The sequence below is a fragment of the Astyanax mexicanus genome, chromosome 16, assembly GCF_023375975.1.
Source record: "Astyanax mexicanus isolate ESR-SI-001 chromosome 16, AstMex3_surface, whole genome shotgun sequence".
In the NCBI taxonomy this organism is placed as follows: Eukaryota; Metazoa; Chordata; class Actinopteri; order Characiformes; family Acestrorhamphidae; genus Astyanax; species Astyanax mexicanus.
This window is the reverse complement of record NC_064423.1, coordinates 6038591-6059050: the sequence shown is the minus strand read 5'-3', so window position 1 is coordinate 6059050 and position 20460 is coordinate 6038591. Positions and strand designations below refer to the sequence as shown.

The following is a 20460-nucleotide window of genomic DNA, read 5'->3' as shown; positions in this document are numbered from 1 at the left end:
AGGAGTCACGAGAGGAAAGAGCGTCATCTACTGTACCCACCCAGAGAGAAACAACATTTCTCCCAAATTCCAAATAAAAATATTGTCATTTAGAGCATTTATTTGCAGAAAATGAAAAATGGCTGAAATAACAAAAAAGATGCAGAGCTTTCAGACCTCAAATAATGCAAAGAATACAAGTTCATATTCATAAAGTTTTAAGAGTTCAGAAATCAATATTAGGTGAAATAACCCTGGTTTTTAATGTTCTCCTCCACCAGTCTTACACACTGCTTTTGGATAACTGTATGCCTTTACTCCATGTATAGGCAGACCCTAGGTAGCATTTGGGGCAAGTAGGAAAAAAAAACGCAGCTTTAGCCATTCTATTCAAATCGGAGACAAAAAAAAAACTAGATTGGAAAACTTTAATAAAAAAAAAAAAAAAACAATTTTTACATCGAATAAAGAGGAGTCTGATCACTGAGCCTCAGCTCTTCTGCGGGAGAGAGTGGGCAGCTCTGAGCAGAAGGTGAGAGGACGGGATAATCAGCGCCGGCTGCAGTGGTCCAGGTCTGCGCTTGTTAAGCACTCTGCTCTTTCTTTAAGCTGCAGGGGACGAGTGGTCTGGTGCAGGTAAAGGTGTGGGTTCTGATCAGGCTTTATCTGGCTTGTCGTTATCATTAATCTATACAGAAGGAAGAGGAGGAAACCATGAACTCACTGACCGGGGTCAGACACGCTAACAGGTAAAACTATCAGCTGCACGTCTTCTGAGGGTCTCTTATTGTTACTAAAGTCGTTTTATAGAAACCACTGACTACAGTCCATCATCAAAATTAAACTACTTGGTGTTCAGTTCTATTAGAGTTAAGCAGGACAGGAGGGTCTGCTGATGCTGTGATGTAAATACTAGTGCATCTCAAAAAATGTAAGAATATCATTAAAAGTTACTTTATTTCAGTAATTCAGTTCAAAAGGTGAAACTCATATATTATATAGATGTATTACACACAGAGTGATCTATTTTAATAATTTATTTTATTTTTGATGATTATGGCTTACACCCAATGAAAACCCAAAAATCAGTGTCTCAGAATTTTTTTAATATTAAATAAGACCAATTGGTACATTAAGCAATGTGGGCAGTGTGGAAAGTCCTGCTGGAAAATGAATGAAATCCATAAAAAGTCAACTCCATAATCATCTACAATAAAAGAAAAAAAAACAAATACAAATATAATCATCTGTCTAAATAGCGTCAGAGTTAAGTAATATTAATTTATAATATTTATTATTAATAAAAATTTTTTCTCTCTCTACAAATACACAAGGAAGTACAAACATTTAATCTGTAATTAATCACGATTAATCCCTAAATATTGTTGTGATTAATGTGATTAAATTCTTTATTCAGTTATAATGCCATTAGATTGGTATTGGTAGAGTGAGCTGTTCCTGTGGAATAAATAAATGTTGTAGACTGCAGTGTGTGCAGCTGCACAGCACGTCCAGATATTTAATAATTAACTCCAAACCAGCGCGGCCTAAAGTACTGACCCGCAAGGGCTGACACACACCCGTTCATTATCACCAGCACACACAATCACACACACACGAGCATGTGCACACAATCACATACACACATGCACACAAATATGTATTAATATTCAACACCTCTGCTGTGCTAGCATTAATAAGCCCATCACCACCACATGCCAAACATCTTCCTCACACTGCTTACATTACACACACACACACACACACACATATACACACACACGAATGCTGATGTTGAGGAGCTTGTACAGTAGATCAGTTCTTAATAAAGCAGATTCTAACTGCTCTACACATTAAACTCCAATAACAACCTTTCAGTTTTCTAAACACAGACAGCAGCACTCATAACTGGGTTGTATATTTCTCACGTTTAGCAGAACACAGAGGGCCAATCATACTTCAATTGTAGTCCTACCCCTTCTTTAAACTCAGTTACAAGTCAAAGTAGTTGAAATCCGCCTACTAGAAAGTGAACAACCCTTCAGGAACCAGAAACATCATCCAAAAAAAAAAAAGAAATCAAATAATAATAAATAAATAAATAAATAATACTAACAAAATTAAAAACTTCCTTCATTATCAGCCCTAATCAGTGCTCTGTACGTGACCCTTACAATTAATATCATTAAGATAACGCAATGGCTATCATCATTTTTTATAAAATAAATATCAATGCCTTTGCTTTGCTTTGTTTTCACTACATTGGTAGCCAGACGTCTCATTCTCCTATTCTGGAAGCAAAGACCCCCTCCCCCCCATCCTTTGATCTTTGGTTGAGAGATATTTTGAGCTGTTTACGTGTAGAAAAAAAATGATACACAAATTGAATGGAAACAAAAAGTTATTTAATAAGATATGGGATCCGCTTCTGTTTTTTATTTCTGATTATCAAGAAGGATTTAGTCTTGGACACGCCCATAATGAATTAAATGCTTGCGGGCCACATCTGGCCCCTGGTATACAGAATTTATCACTCTGAATGAATCACACTGAAACATACGTTTAAAATGACAATGGTCCGGACCTTGGCCTGATGAAATTTTCTCTAACTAGACCATACTGAATATTAATTAAATACTCTTGGTTTAGACAGAAGGTGCTGAATCTTCTGAACTGTGCATCAGATCCAGATGTAAATACATGGAAATAGAAGCAGAAATGTTGGTCTTTTGCTTTATATTCATATTTTAGCGTCAAACTCGAATATTTTACGTCTACAGTAGAAATAAAGGGACTGTATGTGAGCAGCTTTTGCACATAGACAAGTCTCTCTCTCGGATGCAACTTTCGCAAGACGTGACATATACAGCATGCATTAGTGTGTGTTAAACGTGAGAGCACGCGTGTGTTCCGCCCGTGTTCTCGCTCAGGCTCTTCTGGAATGAATCGCTCACCCTAATGAAATGCACTCGGCTCGTATGTGATGTGCAGATGATGTATGGCTCTGAAATACCAATAAATCAAGAGTTCTGACAGTCCAACTTTTAGAACAATGACATGTAGCATCAATTAGAGAGCGGCCGGAAGAGAAAACGAGCTTCCCTCTCTCTCTCTCTCTTTCTCTGAGAGAGTCAGTGATTAACTATTGCTTTCTATGTTCTCCGCTTCTGTCATTTCTGCAGGAAAAGGAGGAGAAATGAGGCAGGGTCCAGTAGCGTTGATGGTAATCTCTAATAAAGCCTCTCAGACAAGCGGAACACTGCAGAACCTCGCTCACGCTCCATTCATTACCGTCCATCAATCTCAGAAAGCAAATCAAAAAAAGCCCATAAATAAAGGGATCCTCCTGACGTGGCCGGCTAACTCAGGATGACGTCTGGATCTGCTTTAATGTCAAACTGAATGAATCAACTCTGATTGGACGTGTGTATTATGCAAGAAAAGAAAGAAGGAAAAATTAGGTAGTAAATCAGGTCTTGTCAGGGATGTGTAACGATTCCTCGCTTTACTTTAAAAAGTGACTGTATTCTATATTTTCATAGAATTGAAATATACCGCTCTGGAAAAAAAATAAGAGACCACTTAATGATGATTTTTTTTTATTATTATTTTACCAAGTTAAAAACCAGGATTATTCCATCAAATATTGATTTCTGAACTCTTAAAAATGAATATGAACTTGTTTTCTTTGCATTATTTGAGGTCTGAAAGCTCTGCATCTTATTTTTGTTATTTCAGCCATTTCTCATTTTCTGCAAATAAATGCTCTAAATGACATGAAGCGCTCTCTTAATTTTTCTCCAGAGCTGTATACTGACATGCCACGTGCCATAGAAAAGGAACTAGTCCCCTGTCTCTCTTTTGTCATGTCGCATGGAAGTACAGGTGAATCTCGAAATAATATGAATATCATTGAAAAGTTACTTTATTTCAGTAATTTAATTGTTAGAAGTGTGAAACTCATATATTATATAGAAGTATTACACACAGAGTGATCTATTTTAAGCGTTTATTTATTTTATTGTTGATTATTATGGCTTAAAGCCAATTAAAACCCTGTCTCAGAGAAAATCTGAATATTATAAAAGATCAATTGGTACTTTTCGCAATGTGGGCAGTGTGTCAAGTCCTGCTGGAAAATGAAAACCGCATCTCCATAAAAACTGTCGGTGGAGAGAAGCATGAAGCATGAAGATAATGCCAAATTGCTGGCAAATCTGAATATTCATTTTATTATATATTTATTACAGTGTTCTGCAGCTTTATAAGTTTTTATCTAATCGACTATAAAAAGGTAATTAGTTCATTATTCTGGTCACATCTGTGATTCTTACAGCTTAATTTATTTAAAATCTCTTAAACTGAAGAATACTGACTGGGTAAATCTCCAAACTCTTCGGCAGCTGATGGCAAGCTGCATGACTGGGATTCAAATCAGTACTCTTTTGATCATAGTGGCTGCGCTTTAGACAGCTGGACTACTCGCTGCCCCTGAGTCAAGTCCAAAGTCAGTGCAGTGTTTTTATGGACAATCTTACAGCTCTTCATGCTTCCCTCTGCATATTTCATTTTCCAGCAGGACTTGGCACACTGCCCAAAGTCCCAATTGGTCTTTTTATATAATATTCAACTTTTCTGAGACACTGATTTTGGGGTTTTGATTGGCTGTAAGCCATAATCATCAACAATAAAATTAAAATATGCTTAAAACAGGTCACTCTGTTAGATGTGTAATACATCTATATAATATATATAGTTATATAGCACTAATTATGTATATAGCACTTATGTAGCACTAATATATAGTTAGTGCTACTACTATTAAAAACATTGGTAACACTTTACTTTAAGGAACACAAATTAGGCGCTTAATGTCTTATTATTTGCTTAATAAAGCCTTAATTAGACATTTGACAATGATTTATTCAACACTCATTAGGCTTTATTTTGTGTTATTAAGTGTTATTGGTGCTTAATTAGGGGTCTGTGATTGATTCAATATTTATTCAGTTATTTTTAGTGTCTAATTAGTGGTGAACAGAACCTCACTTTAGAATATAGTGCACATCTTGGCCTATTAGTGATTTATTAACCCCTTATTAATTCTTTTATAATAAACTCCAGCACAGCCATAACCATACCAAACTCACATAGATAAACTCAAACTGCTGCCAATTATAATAACACTAATAACATGTAGAATTAGCTAATAGTTAATAATGCTTAATAATCTGCTAAAAACAGGGCGCTAACATAACTGTTTATTGTGCACTATAAGAACTAATACAGCCATTAGTATTGATTTTCCACATAACAGACCCCTAGTTAAGCACTAATAACACTTATAACACAGAATAAAGCCTAATAAGTAGTGAATAAATCATTTACAAATGTCTAAATAAGGCTTCATTAAGCTTTATTAATAAGACATTAAAAGCACCTAACTTGTGTTCATTAAAATAAAGTGTTACCAAATATTAATACTACATCAATAAATAAACCAACAGCTTTTAAGAACCAATTCCCTCCTTTTTTCACACTGTACTCTGTGTCCTCTGACAACTACTTAGATGAATGCTAATACAGTCATAAATCATGTGATTTTCTGAATCTAAAATCTATTAGCGCTGTATCTGCTGGAACGTTCTGCAGGATCAGTTTAATGGAGCATTTCAGATTAGGCCAAAGATTCCCAGAAGGAATGACGCAAATCGTGGCATGTGTCCATCAAACGCGCTCATAAAACCCTTTAGTCGCGCTCTCTTACTCTATCTCTCCCTCTCTCTCTCTCTTTTTCTCTCTCACTCGTCCGACTGTGAATATTCTCCCAGTTTAATTTACCAAGTGCTTGCTGACCTTTTCCCGGCCGGCTGCAAATCAATTTCAAGCTCTAATTCAAAAATATACGTTACATGATCGCTGAGAGGCGGGCTATTAAGAGGAGATCATGCCTAATGGCTCCGAAAAGGTAGAACAACCTCCTCTCCTGACCGGCGCAGAGCGGCGCTCGGCTTCTTGACACACCGTCACGGTGAATTGTGGCAGGTACCTGTGGCAGGCAGGCAGGCGGCTGAGAGCCAGGGCCGACCGGAGAGCCCAGACTCGGGATTTGGAGCCAATCTTGTGGATTCAAAGCTCTCCATGTGGTCAAATACAATCACTCCATCATTCTTGAAGCTCAATCCCTTTTAGAGCCGCTCTGCTTGCTCTCGCTCGCTCTCGCGCACTCTCTGTTTCTGTCTCTAATGCTCTCTCTCTCTCTCTCTCTTAGGTCTTATCATAACCCTGGTCGCTCAAGTCATAAAGCCTCTCTTTCTCCCACAGAAAAAAAAAAAAAAAAAAAAAAAGAAAAAGACAGCGTTTCGGTCACACTTAGCTGCTTTAAGTGTTGCCCCAGGCTTAGTGTAAGAGCGTTATTGAGCAGGAAAAGAGAGAAAGAGAGAGAGATGGGAAAATAAAGGATAATTTAACCCCATATTAATCAAATTACAACAGTATATTAACCCTTAGAACCCTAAGGACGAATTTTCTGTCCAAAATGGCACCTTGTGTTCTCAGCATAATTACTCAGGAATTCCTTCACACATCAACATAATCCATATATGGTTAGAAAGGGCGGAGCTTAAACTTACTCTTTCTAAAAATAGTGATGCCATCTCAGTGCGGTAAAGCTAAATCTACAAGAAACCCATAAAAAAAAAAAAAAAAAAAAACTCCTAAGAAAGTGAAAAATCTCCTTCCCCAACCAATATTATTTACCTTTAGTGTTTCAAACATATTTCTATGATGTTTCAAACCAAATAATATCTGTAAATAAAGACTCAAAAGTGTCCACAGAAAAAGTTTAAAACTACCTGCTTTACTCAAACTAAAGCTAGGTATGATGTGCGCACTACTTTATATAGTTTTTATTTTAACTAAGTAGTTATTTTGCACTAAACATTTTTATTTATTTATGCTAAAAAATATGTTTTCTTTGTGTGTCCTGATTAAAATACTGAAAGGTATAGGCTGCTCTGAGTGTCGGGTATTTAGTATCTACATGTATCGGGTGTGATTATTAATTATCAAGAAAATTAAATCCGCCTGATGCTGTTTCTCCATGTATTTTATCAAATTAATAATTAATAAGCCATGTAATGAACTATATATGCTCAATATTCTTATGCTTTAAACTCATAAACACTCTAGTCTAACCATTTTTAAAGATCTTAGGTGTAAATATATTTAATGTCTATACATTCAAAAATAAGTAAAAATAAGTGGTTCAGCAGGCTAAGTGCTGATCCTAAGGTGGTTCAGCAGGCTAAGTGCTGCCACTATAATCAAGAGATCGCTGGTTCAAATCCCAGTCATGTGGCTTTGTAGCACCATCAGCTGCCAGAGCCCTGAGAGAGCACAGTTGTCCTTGCTCTCTCTGGGTGGGTACAGTAGATGGCGCTCTTTTCCCTCATCACTCCTAGGGTGATGTGGATCAGCACAAGGCTGCGTCTATTGGAACGCTTATGGTTGCTTAGTGCATTTGCTATATATACACACATATTTGCATATATATATATATTAGTGTTAATTCATATTGTGTTGGTGCTTACATTAAAGATACGATAATATTAGTCATGGTCAGTTACTGTTATTTATCAAATATATATTTTCGTGCTTCTACTGAATGTTTGACATTGTTATACCAAACTAAACTTTAAAAACATTTTTTTTTTTTTTTTTTTTTGCAGTAGTAAATTCTTACAATTAAGAAAATGCTTTTCAGTGTCTTTTATTATATATCGCCAAGAATATTGTCATCGCAAAAACATCCCTGAAATATTGTGATATTATTTTAGGGCCACCTCTTTCAATAGAAAGGATCACTGACTGGGAGAAGTATATAAGCTTCAGTCAGCTGAATGGGTAAATTGCTGTGTTTATTATTTAAAGCATCTGAAGAGCTATTTTAGGGCACAGCAGCTTGTGTTTTCACAGTGAAAGGTGTGATTTGTGATCTACAGCTGAGGATACGCGTGAACACGCCTCGTCTTAGCTTTAGCCTCGCTCTCCTCTGGATTAACATCTCAGCTCAGCTGCTCTTCGTCTTCAGGTACAGAGATCTGTTATCTTTACTACAGTGATTTACTAAGAAAACAGGCTTCTGATAACAGATTTTTACTGCTGTCATCTCCTCAACATCCGAACTATTATCGCTAATGCTAATAATCATATTGCTACATCACCAAATCAGCAAACTAAGGTATTATTATAGTAATGAAAAAACACCAATTTATGTGTTAGCAATCATCACATTATTATGTTATTGGAGTATTTGTACCAGGGCTGTCATCATTAAAGCATTAACACATGCAATTATTTTGGAATAATAGATGAAGCATAGTTTAATCTGATATATTAGCCATATAATATACAGCTATAAACAAACACTATTCTTTCCACGCTAAACGCTGCATGCCACAACACCAGGAGGGTGAAGACAAGCACACGCCTCCTCCGATAAATGTAAAGTTAGACTTCGCATCTTCTTTCCATGCTGCGGCAGCATCGCCGAGTAGCATCATCACAGCGCTAATGCTCAGCAACACAGCAACTCGGTTCTGATACAGCAGCTCACAGATGCAGCCTTGTGCTGATCCACATCACCCTTGGAGTGATGAGGGGAAAGAGAGAGCGCCATCTACTGTACCCACCCAGAGAGAGCAAGGACAACAAACTGTGCTCTCTCAGGGCTCTGGCAGCTGATGGCAAGCTGGATGATCTGGATTCGAATCAGCTCGAGTGCAAGAGAGCTTTGAAACAAATTACCATCTAACACGTCTAACTATATTAACATACGCTGGCTGGCTAATAGCTAATTACATCATACTGGTAAGCTAGCATAAGACTTGTACATTAGACTTGGCCGGTAATAGTATGATTAATTGGCTAGTCATTAAAACAAATGGGAATGGGTGGAGCTACATATCATTCACCAACATTTTATTCTACAGTCATTGGTCCAGAGACTTCTGTTAACTAGCCCAACCGCCTCAAATTCTCAAACACAACAGGAAGGAACCATGCACACTCATTTTTCAATATAAGATAAAAAATAAGTCTCACTGCACATAACCAGAACAGCAGTGTGTATACCACTTTACTCTAGTGACATTCTGATAAAAGATGAAACACTTTGTTCTGAAGCAAATGTAACATCATAAAAATGTCACATTCACAAAGTTCACAGTTTAAGTGCTATAAACACACACACACACACACACACACACACACACACACACACACACACACACAAATACATCACAGAGTACCACACACGAGACTTACTAAGCAAGAGAAAGCCCCCAAATAGCATATCTAAAGTATGGGCACAAACATATTTATATTTTGACTAGATCTGTCAGTACTATAACCTTAATGACATCTCTTAAAATACACTATACTGCTAAAAGTATCTGTTGTGTTTATTGATGTTTAGAGATGAGCTCCAATGTCAGTTTACACAGACAGTACAAGTCACTGTCTTATACTGTTATAAAATCACTGACAGTTGGCTGTGGAATCTTTAATAGTAAGTAGTGAAATTTCACAACGGGACTTGCTGCAAAAGTGCTGCATCCTACAGTATCACAGTACCATATTGCTGGAGTTCACTGAGCTTCTGAGAGCCTGAGACCCATTCTTTCATTAGCTGCCGTCAGAAATACCCGAGTTCAGTGATTTGGGCGGGAGAGCAAATATTTTTGTCAACATAATCAGTGAAGCAATAATACACGAGATAAGGTGCTATAACGTATAATTTCATTTTCCAGCAGGACTTGGCACACTGCCCACATTGCCAAAAGTACCAATTGTTGTTATATAATTTTTGGGTTTTCAATGTCTGTAAGCTTCTTAATCATCAGAAATAAAATAAATAATATATATATATATATATATATTTGTATATTTCACATTTTGGGCTGAATTACTGAAATAAAGTAATTTGTCAATGATATTCTTGATAATTGTTTGAGATGCACTAGTAGTACTTATTATAGGAATTTATTTGTTTTATTTATTTATTTTTATTTTTTTGCTAAAGCTGAGTTTTAGGTACAACAAAAGAACAAAGAATGCAGTACAGAGACAGGCCATCAGTTTAAGGGTCCAGCCGTATCTGAAGTTTATGAAGATAAGGTCCACCAGGTTCCTCCGTTGGGGGTCTACATCTTCATAAACTCCAGGTTCGGGACCCTTAAACTGATTGCATGTCCTCATACTGGTTTCATTACACAAAACACACCCACAAATCACCACAGCGCCATCCAACTCCTGCTCACATCCCACCCACCTCTCACAGAAATCACCCGGAGCTCAGAAACCACACTCGGCCCCACTGCACTAATGGAGGAACACGGCACTGACCGCTGCTCTGAGCTCTTCAGGGCTTGATTACAGAGATCTCTTTCTGCAGATGTTTCTGTTTTAATTCTCTTTGCTGCTCCGCTGGAGTGTGAAACGCCAAAGCCCAGGAGATCAATTACTGAGGGGTATTTACAGCAGGAGAGAGAGAGAGAGAGAGAGAGAGAGAGAGAGAGAGAGAGAGAGAGAGAGTGTGAGAGAGAGAGGAATAACGCGAGGGAGGAACGCTGACAAACTTTATCACACACTCCCTCTATTATTCACACCGTCCATCACCGGCTACACATCCCATAATACTGATTATACCACAATAAAGTCTAAAGTCAGTGCAGTTTTGTTTTCCTGTCAAATCTTACAGCACTTCATGCTTCCCTCTGCTGACAACTTTTATGGAGATGTGGGTTTCATTTTCCAGCAGGACTTGGCACACTGCCAAAAGTACCAATTGGTCTTATAATATAATATTCAAATTTTATGAGACACTGATTTTTGGGCTGACATTATAAAAGCATATTATCAATTTACCGTTAATACATTTGCCTAAACAGTGTTTTTTTAAAATCATAAATTTACCTGAGTAGTGCTATTCTAACCATGAATTTACTTAAGTGGTGCAATTCTAATCATATATTTACCTCAGCAGAGCTTCCTTAATTTACTTAATCACAACCTGACTTAAATAATGCTATTATAATTATACATTTATGTCAGCAGTGCTAATCTAACCAGGAATTTACTTAGGAAGTGTGATTCTTATTATTAATTTACCTCAGCAGTGCAATTATAATTATTCATTTACCTCAGCATTGCTATTCTATAAATTAATTTGCCTCAGCATTGCTATTCTAATCATTAATTTTACATTAAGTAGTCATGTACCTCAGAACTGCTATTCTAATCTAGAATTTACTTAAGTAATGCTATTATAATCATACATTTACATCAGCAGTGCCATTCTAATCATGAATTTACTTAAGCAGGGCTATTCCAATCAGAATGTACCTCAGTAGAGCTATTTTAACTATGACTTTATTTTAGAAGTGTGATTCTAATCATTAATTTTCCCCAGCAGTGCTACTCTAAACATGACTGTACTGAAGCACTACTATTTTAATCATTAGTTTTCCCCTTTAGCAGTGCTATTCTAACCATGAACTTACGTAAGTAGTTTGATTTTTTTTTTTTTTTTAGTAATCAACTAACCTTTTAAGGAGTTTAAGGTTAGTTTAAGGTTTAAGGTTAGGTTAAAATTTAAAGTTAAAATAAATAAAATCAAATTGAACATATATTTAGATACAAGTTAAACATACAAGTTAAAGGTTAAAGGTAAGGAAAATGATCAAACAAAGCATCCAAAATGCACTATCCAAATAATTTGTGCTATGCAAATAAAATGTATGTACAATCAAAATGTAAACCTAGTCTGAAGTTGCATTTTATTATTTTTTTACATCATATATTTATATTAAAGACTGCAGAGTGAAGGAAAAGCAATCAGCATCACTTATCAGACTATATCAGTTTATTCCCGCTTGCCAAACAAAATGCTACTTAAAACTAAGTAAAACATATTCTGTTTTAACTTTTTTTACTACATGATTAAATAATGCAAAAGAAAATTGCAGAAAGAGAGGAAATGGTTCTAAACTTTTATTTTAATTTGCAGCAAACAAAGAAAAAAAATGTTAATAAGGTTATTTTTTGCAGTGAGAGATAATTTTAATCATGAATTATCATCATGCTAAATGTCACCTAATAACTACCAATTTATAGTGAAGGTACAATTTATCTATTTTTTATTGAACAATCAGGTTTGATTGAGCAATTGTGACTGCTGTAATACAAATGTAGATACACACACACACACTTGTTTTTCTATTCTTGTAAGGACCTTCCATGCACATAAGAATAACTGATTTACACACACCCATACCTGCACTACTGCTTATACCTGCACTACTGCTTATACCTGCACTTTAATCCTCCTACAAATGTGAACTTTAAATAACTTTATGCACGTGTTCACTGAACAAGGCTCAAGCTTTTTTTATACCTCCATATTTGCACTACTACCTCCATAAGGCGCACTATCAACGTATATTTTAAGAAAACAAAACTAACAAAGAAGACTTTCTTTTATAGTAAAACGAGCATTGGATGTTAATCTACACAGATTTCTCTCCTGAAACTGTTCATTTGGGTGTAAATAAAGCTCTTCCATTTATTTAAAATTAACTTTGATTCTTGAATTTCTCCAGCACTAAGGCTGGAGCATTAGCATTAGAGGCTAACTGCAGCACTACACTGAGGAACCTTAATTGTTCTTGTAAGGCAGGATGATATCAGGTAGTGGTTCATCCGACGTAGCATGCACAGACTACAGTCTGGTATACTTGTCTCTGAACGGTGAAAGAGCTAGCGCTGCTGCTAGTAGCTAATGCTGCTCCAGCCTTAGTGCTGGAGAAACTTGACAGAAACTCCTGTATAACTCTGTACTTCAGCGGAGTGGCTTTACTGCTCCTTAATAGGATTCTACCATAAACTGGTAGAATTCATACATAAGGAGCACTGGATTATGTGAAGCACTATTGATTTTTGGGAGAATTAAAGCATATTAAGTGCGTCTTATAGAGCAAAAAAATAAAAAATAAAAATAAACAGTACATGAACTTGACTTGTGAGGACATCAGGTCCTCAGAAAGCTAGCAAAACAAGCACAGACACGCAAAAACGCCTTCCTACCTGCCACAAATCTCCAGAGAGACACGCCGACTCATCACAAGCCGCTGTGCAAATAACAAGTAATTAAGTTTAGGCCGGGAGGTAGGGCACCGAGGGGACCGGGCCGGGGGCCGCAGCGTGCTGAGTGTGTGCGAGTGCGTCGCACTAGAGTTTTTATTTAAAAAGCAGATGGCAGAGTGAAAATGAAGATGAATGGGACAGAGTGAGCGTGGTGTGAGACGAGAGCTAATTAGCCGGGCCTGCAGGAGCCGGGGCCTACGCTGACACGGCAAAGCCTGGGGCTCAATTAGTCAGCCTGGGCGCGCGGAGAGCGCGGGGACAAGGGCAGAGACGCCCGCGTCCTCACCGCAACCTCAGAGGACCGTGGGCCTCTGGGTGGATGTGTGGGTGGGTGGGTGAATGGATGGATGGATGTGGGGAGGGCGAGGAGAGCGCAGTGGCACCAGCAATCCCAGAATGCAACTTGTCCTTCGCTTCTTTTTGCCCGCGGGGAAAAACGAAGCCAAGTACGAAGTACGAAGCTGCTGATGGATGGCATCAGGACACGTGCTCCTCCTTTCTCTTCCCTCCATCCTCGCTCTAAATCACGGGCTTAATTTCCTCCATGTATTTAATTTTCTCTCTATTTTGGTTCATTCTGTCTTCCTTTGCTCCGATCTAATTTAAGAAAAGGGGAGAGAGCGGGCGGGCGTGCGAGCAAACGAGAGAGAGAGAGAGAGAGAGAGAGAGAGAGAGAGAGAGCGCGAGAGTCAGAGAGGCCGAGAGACATTATCGGTGCCATGGGTGGAGAGTGGGAGGAGAACACTGGGTAATTGTATTCATGTATGCTTGCTCTACCAGCTGCACAGGCTCCTATTAAAAGCAATAACAGGCTAATAAGGTTACAGCTTAATTTTTTAAGTGCCTCAATAACGATTATAGCGCAACCTTGACGAGGCAGTCTCTGTTGTTTATCTTATGCTGATGATGCACTACATCCCAGCGCCTATCATACATAATATCGGGAAATTGAATTTAGACTCATTAGTATTTCAATATCTTCATAAGCAGATAGGTCACATGAAGATATTCAGCAGTTAGCAGCTAGTCTCCACAAAGGTGCGAGCAGATGTTGCCAACAACACCATATTTGGTTGGAATGAGCTTTCACCATTAAGAGTTTCTTCTACCGTATTGTTCAGACTATAAGGTGCACTTAAAATTCCTTAATTTTCACATAAATCGCCGGTGCTCCTTATAATTCAGTGCTCCTTATGTAGGAATTCTACCAGTCAGGTATTAAGGAGCAGTAAAACCACTCCGCTGAAGTACAGAGTTATAAGGTTGACTTTTTAAGTTTAAGTTTTTCCAGCACTAAGGCTAGGTGCAGCAGCATTAGCATTAGCTGCTAACTGCAGCACTAGCTCGTTCACTGTTCAGAGAAGAGTATTTTGGACTGTAATCTGCATGTTTACTGTGTTAAAACAAGCTAATGAGGCACCATTTATAAGGAATAGTAAAGGACCAGGAAAAACCTGACCCTGGGAGAGACATTTGGGTTCCTCCTCTTTACTTAAATAGTGCCTTTCCCAAGGAAGGGAAGGAAGGAAGCTTTATAAACACAATGGGAGAAGAAAAAAAAAGTTTTACAACAAAATTTTTTGGGGGGGTAAAGTCAGGGGTGAGTGCCATTTTGTCTTACTACCTTTTCTCTTGTTTTGGTGACCGGGAGATAGTGATAGTGGAGTGTAGTTTTTGTATTTTTATTTTCTTTATTTTGCAGGATTAGTTAGCTGTCTTGGTTTGTTAGTTGGTTTTGTTTATTATTTTTGGCCTATTCTCACCCTGAAGCCATACATACAATAAAAATCATACTAGTTTATGCAATTTTCAGTGTCCGGTGTTTGGTCTAGGGAGTGAGCCTATATCTTACTTAAAATGTATTTAGATTAAAAAAAAAATATTTAAGATATTTAAGCTATGCTGACAATCTTCAATAATAAAATGTGTCAAATGCTGAGAGCTCTATTTTATAATAACTGAATTAACTCTGAGCTGATTCCATACACTGCTAAGCATTTCTAATGTTTAACCTGTAAACAGTGGTTCATACTTTCATCAAAGAACATGATATAGACTATTTAGTTTAAAACTTTGAATCAGTTTTTAAATGGTGTAATTTGGCAGATATCTGGCTTCCCAAAGAAAGAGAGAAAGAGATGGCCATTACAGCCTAAAAATGCCTTAACACTAAAATAAAAACACAAATTTGTAACTTAAGAGATTCACACACACAGTTAACCTGTCAGACACACCAAGAGAACTGATGCATGCAAATCATTTGCTTTGGACAAAAGCCTCTGCCAAATGTGTTTAGTTAGCTAACGCTAGCTAGCTCCGTGCTGCTTCACATTTCTGTATATTCTGCAATTTGTCTCCTCGCTACTTTGCCTTTTATTAGTCTGAATGAAGCCAGACAGGTTTAAATCAGCATGTTTCTGTCACTGAGGTAATTCACAGTTACAGTGCAGCAGCTGAAGCTCCGGTCGGTGAAGGACCCGCGCAGCCAGCTAGCTAACGCGAAGTGACGTGATGGATTTACCCAAACATTATTATTTTTAACCAAAATAGCTTTTATCAGCTGACAAACAGAAACACTAGGATTTGCAGAGCAAATTTCCATGACTTTTCCTAAACTTTCTGGGTATTTTTATTTTTCCAAAACTTATCCAGGCCTGGAAATTGCTATTTTCAAATTCCATAACTCTTCCAGGCCTTTTATTACCGTGCAAACTCTGGGTAAAACAGTTAAAATGCAGTAATGACCCAACTTCATGTTAACCAGTCTAATTTCTCTCCTCAAGCATCCCTTGCTTTAATATATAAGCTCTCTGCAGAGTTTTGTAATGATGATTTTATGATGTTTCTCCACATAAAATACAGACGCAGCAGCAGCAATCATTTTGCAGGGGTGAGCTGCCCCTACAAAATCTATGTGACAGAACACCGGTCCCTTTTTAGCAAGTACGCTACAACAGACTGTAACATACTGTTAAAAAGCTCTTACCAGGAATCTCTCCAAGCCTACTAATGTCAAATCCCACTGAGCAGAGTCGAACATGGATCAAAGCCACGCAGCTTCTAATACATGATGATGAGATGCTTCAGTATCAACCCAGCAACCATCCCCAACATTCCCCAGCCCCCTCCACCCACCCCCACTGCAAACAAGCCAGTAAAACTCCATCCAGTGACAGGCCGACTGCTGCTGCATGTGCTTCTGACAGGTGGGCGAACGGTGAGTCTCCGTGGGCTCCAGAGCACATTAACACTCAGCTGTCACCGGAGCTAATGCATGCACATTAGCAACAATCCCCGCTCAGTAAAAGCTCAAACACCCACGCCAAAGAGCCAATCACGGCCAGACAGACTACCAAAGCTCTGAGCCACGCGATTGGCTGGAAACACACAGGAGACACAGGAGAAGAAAGAGGAGCAGAAAAGCGGTGTCATGCAGGCGTCCGCGGACAAGAGCGCCTTTATAGCTCATAAACAGCGACACACAGCCAGACATGAAGCCTAAAGCCTAGACATCTGACTGGTTTAAAAGCTGCCAGTGCATGTTTATGAGGAGAGCTAAAACCAGAACTCAGTATAAGCATAAGGATGGGCAATATGGCAATGTTGTCATTATCGCGACTAAATACTGAATGTTACGGTTACAGTTTTCTGCGCATGTCACGGGTATCATCAGTAATAGAACATATCAGTTATCACTTATCAGTTTCTCTGATTTTGCTATTTATAGGTATATGTTTGAATAAAATAATAAAATTAACATGTTTGACTTATTATACATAATAAGTTCAAATAAATTTCCAAATTCCAAATAAAAATATTGTCATTTAGAGCATTTAATTGCAGAAAATGAGAAATGGCTGAAATAATAAAAAAGAGCTTTCATACCTCAAATAATGAAAAAAAAAAACAAGTTCATATTCATAAAGTTTTATGAGATCAGAAATCAATATTAAAAACCAATATAAACATTGTTTTTTAATCACAGTTTTCATGCATCTTGGTATCATGTTCTCCTCCACCAGTCTTACACACTGCTTTAAAATAACTTAATGCCTTTACTCAAGCAGTTCAGTTTGGTTTGATGGCTTGTGATCATCCACCTTGTGACCATATATATATATATATATATATATATATATATATATATATATATATATATATATATATATATATATATATATATATGTTCTTTATTCATATATATATAAATAAAGAACAACTTCCAGATTCGCATTTACAACCGCACAACTATGATGGTAAACCTGGCAACAGTACAGGAAGGCAACAGCAAAAAAAAGCAAAGAACTCCAGTTTAGAAAGCAATTTTGATGCACTTTGCTGTTTGATGCACAATGCTGTTTTGTGCCTGTTCCGCTCTTAAAAATACAGCAGAATAAAAATATCAACTATAATAATGCTATTCTTATTTTTTATTTAATTTGCTGTGACTTTTTTATTTTAACCTTGTTATTTTATAACTGAGACTGAACTCCTTTTTGACTGAAGACATATATGAAATCTTGTAGAAATCTTTTAAATAAGATTTATAGATACGATTTTGTAGAAAAATATTGTAGAAATATAGAACTTTTAATCTACATATCAGTGTAGTGCTTTGACCCAATGGTTACCACTGGCTATGCAATTGATAAGCTGTGCCTTACCAGTTCTAATCGTGGTTAATTTACCAAAAAAACAAAACAAAAATAAAGATGTTCTACGTCTTTTTTAGACTAAAAACTGGAAACTGAAACTGGAATGTGATCTTCGTCTATATTCTAAATTGTTTGCCAAACAAAGCAGATAAAAATGAGTATTGCAATGTAATAATTTTACCATATTGCCCAGCCTGATGCGTAAGCACACCGTGAAACATGAAGCACGTCCTCGTGTTCAGGCGCACTAGGTGGCTAACTCTAAACAGGCTAAATGAATGGCCATGCATCACTATCATGAGTAGAGTTAGTAAGTTTGGAATACATAAGAGGAGCAGTCTGATCAATCTCAATTCCGCTCGGCTCTCGCGGGCTGAGGGATGAGGCGGGTTTATAATGCAGTAATGGTGATGGAGAAGGAAAAGACTAACAGCGCTGTGTTAATGAAGATGGTCTGAGGTTATGTTCGCAGAAAGTGAAAATAAAGCTGAGAGCGTGAGTCAGACACACACAGAGGAGATACAGTGTTTTTTCTTTAGCGCTCGTCTATTTACCGTGGTTGCAGTCTTTCAGAACTGGCCTTTCGTTGAGCGTTTGAGGTGGTTCATCTGTGGAACACCAGACAGATAATAGGAGAGTGAGTCTGAGGAGGACACATGTACGCGCACACATTCACAGCTTCTGATAGCATGCGCTCGGTGAGAATGGAAGCTTTGTGCTCTTCAGCGAGGGACTGATTTCAGCTCCAGTCTGATCGCTGGGATATTATTCTAGACGCTTCTGCCGCAGGGGGTTGATTTCTTTACAGTGCAGTGGGGTATAGCGGTGCGGTGGTGTGATTCTGTCCGTATCGAGGTGATAAGGCGATTGTGCTGCGTCAGCGGGGAGTTGATTTGGGTCCTTTGGGTCTTCTCTTTTGATAGGGGCGGCTCTATTAGGTAATCTGTCTGAATCGAGTCAGGTAACGGTAGTCTGCTGCAGACCTGAGCTGTTACTTTCTGACCTGAATTATGGTCAAGTCATGAAAAAAAAAATGCTCTTAAAAACACATTTCAGTAAAAATATCAAATATATATATATATATATATATATATATATATATATATATATATATATATATATATATATATATATATATATATATGCTATTCTTATTTTATCTTATTATATATTAAGTCATTTGCAGTGGGTTCCTTATTTTAACATTTTTGTTAATTTATAAATGAGAATGAACTGCTTTTGGATTGTCTGGTAAAGGAATATTCTGATAGAAAACAATAAACAACCAGTAGAAAACTCAGTGTACATTGCAATAGATCCATGATCTAAAAGGGTTCATTGTATATTTTCAAAGTTTAAATAAATAATAATACTTGATAATAATAATACTAATACTAATACTACTAATAATAACAATAATAATTACTGATTTATTAATTATTGTCGTTTCCTGTATATTAATTTTAGAAAATTAATTAAAACAATTATTATTTCTTTATTCAAAAAAAAAAAAATCTTTTTTAAGCATAATTGCTGCTTTACTAATTGTTTCCAGTATATTCATTTTAGAAAATTAATAAAACATTGATTTTTTTTTTTTTTTTTTAGATTTACATTAGAATTTTTTGAACACACAGACTGAAGAATTCTCATTTTAGACTAAACTGCTTTAAAATAAACAAGAAACAACAAACTTTAAAAAAAAGTGGAAAAATAATGTGCATGGCAATGGTTCCATGGTCTGAAAAAAGTGTTTAAAAAAGCGCATTTTAAGCATAATTACTGCTTGATTAATTACTGTTGTTTCCAGTATAATAATTTTAGGAAATGAATAAAAATTTAATTAATTAAAATTGAATTTATTTTTTATTGTAAAGATTTTTAGTTTACTACATTATTTATAAACACAGACTGAGAAATTCTCAATTTTAACATTATTATTTTATTCTTTTAGAACTGAAACATTATATATTTTTTTATTTTCTAAGTAAATAATAAACTCACAACATATTTTAACCATTATTACACCCTGATTAATTACTGTTGTTTCCCGGATATTCATTTTAGAAAATGTATATGCATTTAATTTTTTTTTTTTTTTTTTTTTTTTTTTAGATGTTTTGTTTACCAACAATTTGAACACCGTAAAACATTATTGATGAATGAACCAATAGAAACTGTCCAATGAAACATGAAACAGAATCTTTTGACATTGACTCCCTTTGAAAGCTCCTGTTGTGGAGATACAGGTTTCTCATTGGACAGGAATGATATAAAGCTTGCTCTGGTCAGTGTGTGCAGTGTACCCGTCTCGCTGTGTGTGTGTGTGTGTGTGTGTGTGTGTGTGTGTGTACGTACGCTGTGTGTGTTTGTGTGTCTCTATGAGTGGACGTGTTGTGCAGAAGGGTGGTATCGACTCAGACCGGCGTCAGCGAGATCAGATTTGGGTCTTCTGGAGGCTCCGGGGTTTATAAGCTGTTATGACATCAGCCAGACAACATGAAGATCTGAGCCAGACAGGATGTCATAACAGGAGCAGGGCAGGTGGGGCAAGTGGCGGGCACCTTCTCCCTCAGAGACCCTCAGATTCACGGGGCACAGCCCCAGCTGATCCTCAGGC

The 20460-nt window shown here is 37.0% G+C and overlaps 1 protein-coding gene across 5 annotated transcripts in view; it reads right to left on the bottom strand.

The window, feature by feature from the left end:
- The window catches only part of diaph3 (diaphanous-related formin 3), a 557032-nt gene that overhangs the window by 85145 nt on the left and 451427 nt on the right, over positions 1-20460 (bottom strand). For 3 of the 5 annotated variants that reach the window (XM_049465746.1, XM_049465747.1, XM_049465748.1), the window contains one exon: positions 18395-18448. The exons of the other annotated variants lie outside the window; for them this stretch is intronic. In XM_049465746.1, coding sequence (XP_049321703.1) covers positions 18395-18448 — 54 coding nt within the window. The remainder of the gene's footprint in view (positions 1-18394; positions 18449-20460) is intronic. 5 annotated transcript variants of the gene reach the window in all.